General features: G+C 43.4%; 1 protein-coding gene across 3 annotated transcripts in view; it reads left to right on the forward strand.

Moving 5' to 3' along the window:
* Positions 1 to 15,795, forward strand: part of MCC (MCC regulator of Wnt signaling pathway) — a 498,291-nt gene that overhangs the window by 196,307 nt on the left and 286,189 nt on the right. The window contains exon 1 of one of the 3 annotated variants that reach the window (XM_075325008.1): positions 8,091 to 8,271. The exons of the other annotated variants lie outside the window; for them this stretch is intronic. Coding sequence (XP_075181123.1) covers positions 8,260 to 8,271 — 12 coding nt within the window. The 5' untranslated portion in view covers positions 8,091 to 8,259. Of the gene's footprint in view, positions 1 to 8,090; positions 8,272 to 15,795 lie in introns of those variants that run through there. 3 annotated transcript variants of the gene reach the window in all.

A 15,795-nucleotide genomic window follows, 5' to 3' on the forward strand; every position in this document is an offset into this window, starting at 1 on the left:
ATAGTGTACTTAGCTTTTCAGCCTGATGTTTTGAAAGCTTGGTCGCTCAATGACTGCCCAATCTTAAGGAAAAATTGTTTGCAAAGTTTTATCGGTCATACTGTATCTGTTAATAAGTGCAGTGACAATAGAATTGAAGAAAAAGGTTGATGTAATGGGATATTTTCATGTCCAAAAATACTACATTAGACGCCCGCACAGACAGCAGATTCCTTTTTTTAGTAGTAGATCTAGCAACCAATTGCACCCTATATAAGCTGCATAGTTTATTTACAAGATCTCTTACACCTGATGGGGCATGTGTATTTACTTTGAATGTGCCAGAATTGCCGTGTAATACTTTTTTAAAAGCTTAAAATAAATAATGTGCATAGCTGAGTTCAGATATGAAATTTCAAAAAGGACTATCCTGCCTGGTATGTGTATCGCCATCGGCGCCTTCCATAGAAGCAAGTGAAAAATGGCCGAGCTTGGCGGATTCTGTAGCACCACCTCTTGTGGCTGATCGTCTAGTTTCTGCTGTAAGCGGCTGGGGTGGAAATGACTATTAAAGCTACTTTCATATATACTTATGTTGGTCAGTATATTACATTCGTATTTGTAAATGAAAACCAGGTTCAAAGCACAAAAGTGTTGCATGTTATACATTATACTTTTTAATGTTTCACTCCTGGTTTTGACCTTCAAATATGGATACGAAATACAGTATGAAAGTGGTCAAAATACGGCCAGAGGTTCCCCGTGTTAAAGTAATTTCTCATCAACTTTAGTAAGATTATTACTACAGCCTTGCCTATTATCCTCTCATTGAACTCTATGTAAAAGAAAAGCAATCTTCATTATAATTCAGCATCTTTAAAACGTAGATGTCTGTATTATTCTGTGTTTTTACAAATCACAGCAAAAGGACCTACATCCAAAAAACATCACAGATAAAAGCAGCCTTACTTACCAATACCTGGTCACATCAATGCACTACAGGATGCGGAAGGCCACCATGATAAAGAAGCGACACAGGTAGAAAATACTGATGACAGCCACCTACACCTGACCAATTATAACTGCACATGGCTAAGGCTTGTAAAGGCGTAAGTCACACAGATACACCACATATTAGTGCCACTGGCATTTGTAACGTGACTGGTATTGAGCAGTATGGCTGCTTTTTGTTTTGGTTTGTTTTTTTGGGGGGGTTTTTTTGTACCATTGTTGACTGCTGTCAGGAACCATGTAAATGCAACATTTAGAAATTATGCAGATATTGCCGATGTGTGAGCATAGTCTTAAGCCTGCTTTACACGCATCAATTTGTCGTGCCCGTGTCGCACAAAGTCGTAAACCCCTGTCACACGTAATTACCTCCTGAACGACGTCGCTGTGGGCGGCAAACATCCTCTTCCTGAAGGGTGAGGGACGTTCGGTGTCACAGCGACGTCACACAGCGGCCGGCCAATAGTAGCGGAGGGGCGGAGATGAGCAGGACGTAAACATCTCGCCCTCCTCCTTCCTTCATCATTGCCGGCGGGACGCAGGTAAGCTGCAGTTCATCGTTTCTGGGGTGTCACACGGAGCGATGTGTGCTGCCCCGGGAACGATGAACAACCGGCGCACAGAAGGACGTTCAATTTTTAGAAAATGAGCGACGTGTCAACGAGCAACGATAAGGTGAGTATTTTTGCTCGTTCAGCGTGGCTCGAAGCTGCCACACGCTACGATATGTCAAACGACGCCGGATGTGCGTCACTTACGACGTGACCCCGACGACATATCGTAAGATATATCGTAGCGTGTAACGTGCCCTTTAGACTCCAGAAATCGTCAGGAAATGTAGCCTTTTAATTTTGTAATTTGGTAATTGGCTTTATATTATGCCTAAGTTCTGTTTGGCTAAAATAATCTATATATGTGTTATCTATGCATAACAATTATATACATATATATATAATGTGTGTGTATAGCATTTTTCTTTACAGCAAATCTCCAGGTTTTTCCTCTATGCATGACCATCTTCTCCTTAGGAATTTAATTGCAGATATTCTCCTTGCTCCTTACAATGTTCTGGCTCAGCTCACGCATTTCAGACGGGGTTAGTTATTCCTCCTGGTTTTTATATTGAAGCTGTGCGTGGCACCTGTTGTTCCCATCCTGCAGGGCGTTATTCACATTGTGGAGCCAGTAGTTTCTGTCCAATGTAGAGAATTTCTGCTCCGACCAGGAAACCTATTTAACTTTCACAGATTGCGGCCGGTAATTCAGAGAAACCGAGCATTGGATGTGACAGACGCATCTGTCTGCATTATTCCTGGGATTTGTTTTGCTGCGCGCTGGAGACGGGGTTATTGTTGTTCCCTGCGTCTCTTCACATGTACCCAGTAAATGATGTGTTCCCCTGTGTCCTTGGCGCCACCTAGAATTGATTAATTGATTTGTTATAAAGCATACAGAAGAAGGAACAGAAAACCTCAATATTGCCGTCAGTGTCTGCAAGCATAGTTAATTTCCACATGATTAATGGAACCGAGCAGCGTTCATTCCACCAACGATCTGTAGGATTCAGCCATCACAGACTTGACGGTCTACAGATGAATGTTCCTGGCTTGTGTCTAACGGGACTTTAAATGTCTGGTCAGTGCTTAAACCCAGGTTTTCGTGATGTTGGGCTGCCCCAGCCAGTAATGAGTAGTTATACACACAGCATTTCCAGATAATACATTCTTTTGGATCTGTTATCTTTGATAATAAATTGTATAATATGACACCCAGGCAGCGTGGAGGACAGTACCTACATTTATGTAAGATGGTCATGGTGAACTTCTTAATATCTCTGATTTGCAGACTATAAAATGATACAAAGAGTATACTTTTTTTTTTTTTAATAGTCTGTAAAATGTTATATGTTCAAATAAATCTTCAGTAACTTACTTTAAAGTGGTTGTCCACTACTGTTACACTGATGGCCTAGCCTTAGGATTGGTCATCAATGTCTGATTTAGAATAGGTCATCAATGTCTCAATGTCTCATGAAGAAAGGTCATCAATGTGTGATCGCCCAGGGTCCGACACCCTGCTACTCTGTCGATCAGCTGCTGTCAGTGCCGGCCACGGTAGCAGGTGGCCTGAAATACTCAGTTCTGAAGCTGATAGTGGCCGTGGCCGGGTACCACACATCCTCCTCCCATTCAAATCGATAGGAAACAGATGTGCAGTGCCCAGCTTTGGCCGCTATCCGTTGATGGGGCATTTTCGTCCACCTGCTGCCGACACTGAAGACCTGGTGTTGGACACCGACTGATCAGACATTGATGACTGGATCTTTCTGCCTTAAGTTCTGTCTTAATCATGTGAAATGCGTGGTTGATGGAGTTTAGATTTGGTGATTGACACTGCCATTGCAGATTTCTTTCGCAGTATTTTTTGAGTCATTCTCCATCTGTTCTGTGAAGTGCCATCCAATCTACCTTGCTGCGTTTGGTTGAATCTGAGCAGAAAGTATCGGCCTGTACACTTCAGAATTCATCCGGATCCTTCTGTGTTCAGTCACATCATCAGTAAACACTGGTGAAGCAGTGCCATTGGAAGCCATTCATGCCCGGCCATCACACTGCTTCCACCAGATTTTACAGGTTTTTTTTGGATTTAGACCAGACCATCCCTTTGAAAAGCTTTTCAGATTGTCCAGTTACTTTTGGTCCCTTGAAAAAGAGGCAGCTATATATTAAAGAGCTGTAATTCCTAACTCTTAGGCTATGTGCCCACGTTGTGTTCTGTCCCTGCAGATATTTCTGCAGCGATTTGAACTACACACGTGCGCTTCATATCACTGCAGAAACAGTGCGTACTGAAAAGCCGATTTCATGCGCTCTGGATGCACACGAAAGAAGTGACATGTAACTTCTTAGAATTCATTCTAATACACCATGTGGGCATGGATTGGGCACAATCTTCATAGATTATGCTGGGGATGCAGGACGCATGCAGTTACGCTGTGGTGTAGATTGCAGCGTAACTGCATGAAAATATGAAACGTGTGCACATAGCCTTAGCGCCAATTAGGATGTGAGTACCCGGACATTAAAGCTTAGAGTCGGCACTTTAAGCCCATACGTCTTGGATATGTTTTGTAAAAAAGATAAAAAGCCAAACTGGTGTCCATGCCCAAATATTTCTGGACCCCATTGTATTTATATTCATATGTTTTAGTTTAGGGGTGTGGGTGAAGCTTAAGAAAAGTTGTGTGGGGAGCACTTTGTTCGGCTCCCATACTCGCAGATGATATTTGGACATGTAAGGTAATATACAAGTCAGGCAATTCCTATATGTAATGTTATCTGCCATATTTATGGAAAGCCGTAAAGCAGACCGTTAATCGAGTGGTTAACGTCTCCCAGTTCCCGTAATATACTGCTCGTGTGATCATGAACATGAAACCAGTCCTCATACAGAATACTGCCATGCTAATGGATGATTTCAGGAATTGCTGGTGTCAGCAAAAGCCATTAACACTATAATGTATTTTGCCGGCAGCAATGCTTGTAATGCAGGCTTGGTGCAGAGGATGATTAGAAGCAGTGAGACTTGCATTGCTGGGAGTGCTCCGATACCTAGAGCGTCCTGTGCACGCCACGTTGTGTATTTCTGTAAGGACGGGTGCAGGCCACCATATTGCAGCTCCTTACATCCTGCGAGCTTTATGGAGCCAGAATAGGAGCTTTCTTTGAGGCATCTACAGTAAGTCTGCATGCTCCTGATTTCATACAGATACTTGGGGGTCCAGGCACTGCTCCCTGGAAAAAGCATGCAAATTGGCTCAATCATAGATAGTAGAAAATTGGCTCTTTAGTGCCACCTATCGCAGGAGGCTACCGCTTTTTTCCTTCTGGATGAAAGCTAATTTGTGTACATAGCTTTTCCTGAGTAGTTATGTATCTGACTAAAAAGGTAGTATATGGAGTCATTTTCCTCTAGATGCATCTAAAACACTCCTGTTTTAAAAAAAAATATTATTTTCAATTTTGCTGCGTCAAACATTCAGCATCTTACAGTTCCAGCCGTGAATATGCAAATTGTATTTACATTAAAGTGACTAGCATGCATGAGACTGAATCCTATGGAGCGTACAACAAGATAACAGGATAAGGTAGAGTTGTAAAACTTACTCATTTTGAAAGGTCTCCTTTAGCCCTATTTAAAGATGGTATTAGTATTGTACTGCAAAATCGCCTGACAGATTCCCTTTAATAGCACACTATATTATCTATAAACAACAGTTAATGTTATAAATGCTGCATGTACTGGCACTAGACTTGCACTATTTTCTGAGAATTGCTACACTTTGACACATGCCTTCAGATGTGGCAGGTAACATTGGCATTTAGGTAAGACGATGGATGGATACATAACTATGTAATAAGAGGATGGCTACAGAAGTGAGAACAGTGGAATAGCGCTGTCACTTGCTGCACGCTCTTTATGGCTGTGGACTAATGGACTGAGCTATAAATCTGGGACGTTTCTGCTTGATGAGAATACTTGAGTGTGGTCACTTTGTCTTCCAGATTAATCTGTTACTAAAACGCTTTTTCCTCCACATGACATTCTTCTTTAGAGATAAGGAAGAGGGAAGTAAACTGGGAAATGCCAGGCATACTGCTGTGTCCGGAGTAACTATTGTGATGGATTTTTGTTTTTTTCTGTTTTCCTCTATGTAGTTGATTTTTGTCCAGGTCCTTCAGTCCTACAATGTAAGGAGTGAAGAAAAGGAGTTCAGCTTTACTACCATATACAACACTAAGCTGAATGTATACCTGCTGATCTACCACCCTTCATACTTCTAAAATGGACATGAACACATGTGGTTATTATAGCGGTTGAATGCCCATTTCCACTGGTGAAATAAATAGAACGTGGTTAAAATGAGTTAAAATAAAATCTTTACTTTTTATACTTCTGGTAGAGGCAATGGAGTATCAAAATACTGTGTGCGCATTGGGGGAGCTTTACTAGAACAGAATGTAGTTATAGGAAAAGTACAGTTACTTAAAGGGGACCAACCACCATGATTTTCCTATATAAAGTAAACCCAGTGCTATACTGGCACTATCATGCTGATCTTAAATATGCCTTTAGTTGTGAGCTCGGATGTATACTTTCTGAAATATAGGCAAGTAAAGTTTGTGAAATACACTGTTATTTGATGAGAGGTGCAACAGAATATCTAATAGGTGGGTCAGGTTTCACTAGTTATTCTCGCCCCTGTCTGTCCTTCCATTTCACAAACTTTACTTGTCTATATTTCAGAAAGTATTCATCTGATCTTACAACTACAGGTATGTATAGAATCAGCCTGATATTGCCAGTCTAGCACTGGCTTTAGTTTCTATATGAAAATCCTGATGGTTGGTCCACTTTAACACCTTATTGCCACATAAATTGAGACATCCAATTTGAGAAATTTGGTCTGGTCACCAACTCTGGAACACTTTAATATGTCCCAGTGATTTTGAGACTTAAGGGGGCTTTCCACGCTACGACATCGCTAATGCGTACTCGTTGGGGTCACGGAATTGGTGACGCACATCCGGCCGCATTAGCGATGCCGTTGCGTGTGACACCTATGAGCGATTTTGCATCGTTGCAAAAACGTGCAAAATCGCTCATCGGTGACATGGGGGGTCCATTCTCAAAAATCTGCAGCAGTAACGAGGTTGTTCGTCGTTCCTGCGGCAGCACACATTGCTCCGTGTGAAACCGCAGGAACGAGGAACCTCTCCTTACCTGCCTCCCGGCCGCAATGCGGAGGGAAGGAGGTGGGCGGGATGTTACGTCCCGCTCATCTCCGCCCCTCCGCTTCTATTGGGCGGCGGTTCAGTGACGCAGCTGTGACGTCTCTGTGACGCTGAACGAACTGCCCCCTTAAAAAGGAGGCGGTTCGCCGGTCACAGCGACGTCGCCGGGCAGGTAAGTTGTGTGACGGGTCTGGGCGATGTTGTGCGGCACAGGCAGCGATTTGCCCGTGTCGCACAACAGATGGGGGCGGGTACCCACGCTAGCGATATCGGTACCGATATCGCAGCGTGCAAAGCGGGCCTTTAGGTTTTTTTTTTGGTGACACATTATACTTTATGTTAATGGTAAATCTAGGTTGATATGTTTTGGGTCTATAAAAATATCAAAAATTTGCAATTTTCAAATATTAAATGATTGTGCCTTTCATCCACCATGTCACACCACGCAAAAAAGTTAACATTATAGTCATGTCTGCTTTACATCAGAGCCATCTGTAAAATGTTAATAGGATGTTGTTAGCTTTAAAATTGTAGCAGCAATTTATCATTTTTTTTCAAGAAAATGTATAAATCTTAGCACGTTAAGTAGTCCTCTAATGGTAATCTGCTAATTAAACAGTGATTTTATAAAAGCTACATTATGCAGCTCAGTAAGTGACACATCACTGGAATCAGGATCTCTGCCCTTACATTATGCAGCTCTCAGATTAGGTGGCAAAATCCTGGTGACAGAGTCCCTTTAAGCAATGAGCAGTTCGCAATATAATTAAAAATCCCTCTGTTCTTGAGAATGGAGAAGACTTTTAATAAGTTGCTTATTTTTACAAGCATTTTAAATGGTTCCTATTTAAGAAGATGAGACCACCCTTTTAACTTTGAATTGCTGTTTAAATTTTCCCAGAGGTCTTGGAAAATGTTCATTGTAATCGGAGTGGTTGCTGTATGTAATGATTCAACCTTTTCCTTGTATTATCTTCACCGAGAGCCTAATAGACCTTGGAAAAGAAAACAAGGATTGATGATTTGTGCTGTTGGGCAGAACTTTTCTGTTTGGTAGTAATTGGCTTTCCCTTTTGTTTGCATTGTGCACCCTTCTACCAGTGACTGTTCCCTGGAGCAGCTGTCTTCTTACCAGGCTACACACAAGCCTGTGACTTGGGTCATTTCCCGGAGCAGATCCCCATCGTGTGGTGCACCAGAGCCTGACTGTGTTCTTCCTGTAGGATTAGGTTGTGATTAGGAAGATTCAGGGTGGGACGTCTCAGATTTCCTTTTAGGAAGTTGGCTGTAGGGTGTCTGAGACTGATTGCTTCATTGAGCTTCACACGAACTAAAGTGTACAGTGGAGGGAGGCAACTGTGAGAAAGTTCTGTGTCTTCTCGCCCTTACTGGAGAGCGATCGGGTCGGGGTGATTCACGTTCCTGTATGGTCCTAGGAAACCTTTTCCACGTTTAAGGACGTATTCAGACCTACATGAAGCCCAAGGTAAGTGTAGATTAAGAAGTAGAAGTATGAAATCTCCCATCCGGGTCTGCAGATCGGAAGGGAAAAAGACCACCAGTCATCCCGGTATATTCACAACAATGGAACGTTGCCATGATGAGCCCTTCTGTAGTGCAGAGCCGGATGCCACAAGCAGTTTGGTTATTAACTCTTTACTGCTCTTCAGGTTGATAAAAAATGTCAAGGCTGGAAAGATATCAAGTTTATTAAAGTATTATATGCGTTATTAATAAGATGATGTCATATCACCGCAACATGTAATGAGGGATTTATAGTTACAAGTGACAAGGTTTTGGTACCGTGTTAGCCAGTGGAAAAATTATTGAATGTTCTCAAAAAAGTGAGTGATTATAGAAGTGATTTATAGAAACGCGTCTGCCTGGTGATCCCACTTTATAATGAAGCTTTAATATTCTGATCATAGTATAATCCTACAAATCTAACAACCAGAATATTATTTGATTCCATTTATGAGGTAGAGTAAATTCTATGGTGAAAAAGTCCTATCCATGAGCTCCACATTATCGAGTTTACAACTGCCCCTCTGCGATAGTTGTAACTTCTACAATGTTCTTGTAGCTTTATAGTATTTTTGTCTTTTATTCCTGGTGTTTAGAATCGTTTTATTCTCCCACACTATATACTGGCTAAAATTAAAATTACTTGTGTTGTGCCATAACCGCCATTTATATTCTAGCTGGGACATGCTCTCATAAGAAGAAATGTCCTGTACTTCAGCGTACGTGCCACAAATGGCCCTTGTGTCCTCTGCTGCCACTGAACCATTTTGACTTGAGGGTGTAGCACAAAATTGGAGTCGGCACCTGTGACTTTTAGAACCATCTGTCTTGTCTTTGGCATCAGGGTATTGTAGATAAGCGCATACGTCTTTTTATTGCATATCTATCCTTCTCTTTGTATCAGAGAAATATTGACTTTTTCCAATGGGATAAGCTCTTGGGCTGATAATTCACATTGTCGATTTTTCTTCACCGGGGTTCCCTCCTATGCTGTAGCTATGTTGCGCTCATATTAACACTAGAAGTCCCAGAAATTTTGAGCTCCCCCCTGAAGTCCCGAAAGAGGGTCAAATGACCCTTAGTCCAAACTGAATAGAACTAACTAGAATCTAAATGGCTAAACTCAATGGAGAACAACAACCTCCTGTGGTGCGACAGTAATGGCCTTAATTACAGAACAAAAGACGGTGATTATAGGATGTTAGCTAAAATCCTTCAGGTCATTCGACCCGTCTCTGGGTTCCAAAAGGAGAAATGTTAAATGACCCCTCTCTGGGACTTCTAGTGTTAAACCATCCTGTAATTATAAGGCTGCATTCACACTCTGCGGTCACGTTGTTGCTGACAATCACCCTGTGCCAATGAGATCTTTCTATGGTTTCCATTCTCAATCACTAACTCTTGGTGTTTCACCTGCAAAACTATGGGACCATTCCGATTGCCCGTGCAGTATTGCAATTGTTAGTACATGGAAACTGAAAAAAGTTTTCTGGGGCAGGGGTGGGGGTAAACCGCTGTGTGCGAGTATGGCTTAAAAGATCTGCAAATAGTGTTGGTCATCTGATTACCGGTAAATACTTTACTAGATCCTCTTGTTTATTGAATGATCCATGGAAATGTTATACAAAAGTCTTATGAGGTCTATGAAGGGATCATATATCAAAGTGATCTTTCACTATACATCTTGAGGGTAATTATCAGGCACTCCACACATCTGGGCAATGACGTAAAACTTTCTAGGATGTTATATATATGTGTATATATAATATATACACACAGTGGCTGGAAAAAGTGTTCATACCTTGTGAAGTTTTCAGCATTTTTTTCACCCACAGACTTAAATGTATTTTATTGGGATTTTCTGTGATACACCAGCATTAAGTAGCAAGATGTGTGAAGTGTAAAGGGAATGATATGTGGTTTTCTAAATATTTTATAAATATAACTCTGAAAATTGTGACGTACATTTGTATTCAGCCCCGAATGATTACTTTGTAGGGCCCCCTTTCGCTGCAATAACTGCTGCAGGTCTTTTGGGGGATGTCTCTACCAGGTTTGCATATCTAGAGGATGAATTATTTGCTCATTCTTCTTTAGAGTTGAGCGGATCGGTCATAATCCGGGTCCGGGGGATCCGGATCGGGTTGACGCGGAAGTCTGGATTCGGTCCGGAATCCGCAGTCATGTAAATGAATGGGTCGGGCGCTCAAACAGTGCGGATCCGGATTTTGCGGATCCGGGTTCGCTCAACACTATTCTTCTTTCAAAATAGCTGTAGCTCCATGAGATTGGATGGAGGTGTTTGAACAACAATTTTGAAGTCTTGCCACAGGATCCCATTGGGATTTAGGTCTAGAATATGGGGCACTTTGCGCACTAAGACATCGCAGGTGCGATGTCGGTGGGGTCAAATCGAAAGTGACGCACATCCGGCCTCACAGGCGATATCTTAGTATGTAAAGCCTTTTTGATACGATTAACGAGCGCAAAAGCGTCGTAATCGTATCTTCGGTGTAGCGTCGGTCATTTCCATAATTTGGAAATGACCGATGTTACGATGTTGTTCCTCGGTCCTGCGGTAGCACACATCGCTGTGTATGAAGCCGCAGGAGCGAGGAACATCTCCTACCTGCGTCCTGCAGCTCACGCCAGCTATGCAGAAGGAAGGAGGTGGGCGGGATGTTTATGTCCCGCTCATCTCCGCCCCTCCGCTTCTATTGGCTGCCTGCCGTGTGACGCCGCACGACCCGCCCCCTTAAGAAGGAGGCGGGTCGCCGGCCAGAGCGACGTCGCAGGGCAGGTGAATGCATGTGAAGCGATAATGTTCGCTACGCCAGCTATCACCAGATATCGCAGCTGCGACGGGGGCAGGGACTATCGCGCTCTGCATCGCAAGCATCGGCTTGCGATGTCGTAGTGTGGAAAGTGCCCCTATGACTGGGTCATTCATACACATGAATATGCTTTGATCTTAACCATCCTTTGTAGCTCCGGCAGTATGTTCAGGGCCGTTGTCCTGCAAGAAGGTGAACCTATGCACCAGTCTCAAGTCTTTTGCAGCCTCTAACAGGTTTTTCTCCAGGATTGCCCAGCATTTAGCTCCATCCATATTCACATCAAATCTGACCAGCTTCCCTGCTGAAAATAAGCATCCCCAAAGCATGATGATGCCACCACCAGGCTTGACTGTGGGGATAATGTTTTCAGGGTGATGTGCAATGGTAATTTTTCGCCACACATAGCGTTTTGCATTTAGCTTAAAAAGTTCTACTTTGGTCTCATCTGACAAGAACACCTTCTTCCACATGCTAGCTGTGTCCCTTAAATGGATTTTTGCAATCTGCATACAGGATTTCTCATGGCTTGCTTTCAAAAATGTCCTTTTTTTGCCACTTTTTAATAAAGGGCAGATTTGGGAAATATATGACTAAGGGGTGCTTCACACACAGCGAGCTCACTGCCGAGATCGCTGCTGAGTCACGCTTTTTGTGACGCAGCAGTGACCTCATTAGCGATCTCGCCGTGTGTGACACTGAGCAGCGATCTGGCCCCTGCTGCAAGATCGCTGCTCGTTACACACAGCCCTGGTTCGTTTTCTTCAAAGGCGCTCTCCCGCTGTGACACACAGATCGCTGTGTGTGACAGCGAGAGAGCGACAAATGAAGCCAGCAGGGAGCAGGAGCCGGCGTCTGGCAGCTACGGAGGCTGGTATCTAAGATAAACATCGGGTAACCAAGGTGGTTACCCGATATTTACCTTAGTTACCAGCCTCCGCAGCTCTCACGCTGCCTGTGCTGCCGGCTCCGGCTCTCTGCACATGTAGCTGCTGTACAAATCGGGTTAATTAACCCGATGTGTACAGCAGCTAGGAGAGCAAGGAGCCAGCGCTCAGTGTGCGCGGCTCCCTGCTCCCTGCACACACAGCTAAGCGGTGTGCGCTGGTAACTAATGTAAACATCGGGTAACCATACCCGATTTTTACCTTAGTTACCAGTCTCCGCAGCTTCCAGACAGCGGCTCCGTGCAAGCGCAGCGTCGCTTGCATGTCGCTGCTGGCTGGGGGCTGTTCACTGGTCGCTGGTGAGATCTGCCTGTTTGACATCAGATCGCTGGTCGGATCGCTGCTGCATCGCTAAGTGTGAAGGTACCCTAAGAGCTCTCTCACATGAGCGTACACATCGGACAAATGCTATCCGATGTTTTGCCAGATAGCACTTGCTCCAAAGCTATACTATGTGGCAGTGGTGACTAGCGCTTCGATTCGGCATGAGAAACAGAATCACAGCATGCTGCAATTGGCAGCGTATATTGGACAGAACACACCTATTAAAGTCTATGGGTTTGTACAAAACATCAGACTGTACTTGGATGTTATTCAAGTGCATTCCAATTTATGCCAACACAGATAATGGAGAAACTAAGTTCTCCATCTTCTCCTCGCCTGTGCTCAGACTCTCTCATGCGAGAGAATGGTATCACAGTAATTGACTAAAATTTTGATCAGAGTTTGAGCCAAGTGTCATCCGCATAATAGGGCCAATGCTCTTGCGTGAGAAAATATACAGCTGTCTGACCCTGGCTGAATAGTTGTCCTGTGGACAGATGTTCCCACCTAAACTGTGGATCTCTGCATCTCCTTTAGAATAACCATGGGCATCTTTGCTGTTTCTTACTGTTTGCATTGTTTGGGATGTCCGTTTATTTGGACGGCCATGTCTTGATAGGTTTTTGAAGTCGTGCTGTTCTCATTTTTAGATGATGAATTGAACAGTGCTCTGTCCGATGATGATCGAAGCTTGGGCTTTTTTTTATAACCTAAACTGGCTTTACTTTTCTCCACAACTTTATCCCTGACCTGTCTGGTATGTTCCTTGGTTTTCTTGGTGCTGCTTGATTCCTAATTTTTTCAAACAAACGTCTGAAGCCTTCGCAGAACGGCTGTAGTTATACTGAGAATAAATTACTCACAGGTGGACACAATTTTTACTAATTATGTGAGTGACTTCTGAAGGTAATTGATAACTCAAAATTGTATTTAGGGGTATCAGATTACAGGGGTTATATACAGTGGGTGAAATGAGTATTGATTATGTCACTAATTTTCTAAGTAAATATATTTTTAAAGGTGCCATTGACATGAAATGATCACCAGATGTCAGTAACAACCCATCCAATCCACACTGGGAAAGAAATCAAACCATAGATGTCTGTTAAGTTGTGTAATAATGAGACATGATAATGGGAAAAAGTAGAGAACATGCTTACTGAAATTGATTTAATACTTCATATAAAATCCTTTTTGGTGATGACTGATTGAATTCACCTCCTGAATGGAGAAACTTGAGACATGCATTGCTCAGGTGTGATTTTGGCTCATTCTTCAATACAAACACTCTGCAAATCCTGAAGTTTCTGTGGGCTTCTTATATGAACTCTGAGCTTTTAGATCCTTTCATAAATTTTCTATTGGTGTCAGATCAGCTGATTGGCTGGGCCACTCTAGAGCTTTATTTTCTTACTCTGAGACCAAATAAGAGTTTCCTTGGCTGTGTGTTTGGGATCATTGTCTTGCGGACATGTCCACCCTCATTTCATCTTCATCATACTGGTAGATAGCAGCACATTTTTATCAAGAATGTCTTGGTACATTTGTCCATTCCTCTTTACTTCAATTAAATGGTTTTTCTATTGCCTAATGAGTAAAAACATCCCCACACCATAATGTTCCCACCTCCAAACTTCACTATTGGTATGGTATTAAAGGCCTCCAAACATGGTGTGTATTATGGCATCTAAAGAATTAAATTTGGTTTCATCTGACCACACTATTCTGCCAGTATTTCTCCCAGTATTTCACAGGCTGTCCAAATGTTGTTGAGCTAACTTTCAACATGCTTGAACAAGCTTTTTGTTCTGCGATAAAGTCTTGCGTAGTGAATCTTCATACAGGTCATGGAGGTTGAGTGCATTACTTATTGTTTTCTTTGAAACAATTGTACCTGCTGATTTCAGGTCTTCCTGTAGCTCTCTACAGGTGATCCTCGGATCATGGACAACCATTCTGATAACCATCCGCAGTCTGAAATCTTGCAGGGAGCACCTGATCGTGGCTGGTCTAGGGTGAAATAATGTTCTTCCACTTTCAGATTAAGGCCCCAACAGTGCTCACTGACACCTTCGGTAGTTTAAAAATTATTTTGTAACCAATGCCATCAGTATGTTTGGCACCTATAAAGTTGCGAAGGTCTTGAGTCAGCTCACTGGCTTTACCCATCATGAAATGTTTCATGTTGACATCTTGGTAATGAGACTCCTTTTTCCAGGTCATCCCTCATGACAGCACCGCAGGAGGAGGGTTGCCCCTATCCTCTGTAGGGACAGGAAACGCACAAAAGGTTAAAAGGCCCCTCCCTTCCTACAGGACAGGGAGCATGCAAGACTAATGTAAGTGTGGATTTACTCACGGGGTCCCGGGGTATGCGGTCGCACAGGCTTCCTCCCTCAGGTCTCTCAGCCGCCTGGTGGTAGCAGGAGCTCCCAGCGTTGTAGCTTCTCCCAACATGGGGGCTCTCGGCGCCTTGCTCCGGTGTGCTGGCAGTTCCGGACATGCGCAGTTCCGGACATGCGCAGTCTGTCAGTTCACCCCGGAAGTGCGGGAGCACTTCCGGGTCAGGACTAAGCGCCGCATGATGCGAGGACCCGATGGTTTGGAGTGAGAAGGACTGCGGATCCGGTAAGGTAGAAACAATGGGGGGAGACTGTGAAACTTGGCTTGGTGTATTGCTAGCATGGATTCTTCAGTGGCAGATTCCCCTTCAGAGTCGCCTCAGGTCTGCACAGGGTTCCTCAGATAGGTACCCTTAACATACTGATGAGTATATACTAAATAGACAATGTATTCTTAGGGCAAGGATTCCCTGACAGTGACTAATGTTCCTAATGTTCCACAGTGTTTACAGTTGTCCAGTCTACCAGAGGGTGTGTTTGGTTTTTTTTCTGGACTTGACCGATGCAGCGTGCGCACATACCCTAAAAGAGGGATGGCAAGAAGTACTCGGACAAATCCAAATGTTGTCCAGTGTGTGATGTTAAATTGACTAACAATTATACAAAACGCATGTGCCCTTCATGTATCCAGTCAGACATCCAGGAGGAACAGTCCTCTTTGCTTTCTAATATGAGGATCATGAACAGAGAGGAAGTCAGCGCATCTATGGCTTCATTGACACCTTGCAGGCAGCTTCCCATGGGAGACGCAAGCGTCCCAGGTGGGATATTGAACCATCTTCTAAAGATATGTTGTCAAAGTCAGGCAACTCAGAGGAGGAGGTTCAGGACGCTTCCTCACTGCCGAAGAGTGGGAAAAAGAGTTATTTGTTTAAAACAGATGATGCGGATACACTCTTGCGCATGGTGCGACATACTATGCAGGTCGAGGAGTCAGAGACATTGGGTTCGATACAGAACCAGATGTTCGCTGGTCTCC

Source organism: Anomaloglossus baeobatrachus, chromosome 1 (assembly GCF_048569485.1).
Source record: "Anomaloglossus baeobatrachus isolate aAnoBae1 chromosome 1, aAnoBae1.hap1, whole genome shotgun sequence".
Lineage (NCBI taxonomy): Eukaryota > Metazoa > Chordata > Amphibia > Anura > Aromobatidae > Anomaloglossus > Anomaloglossus baeobatrachus.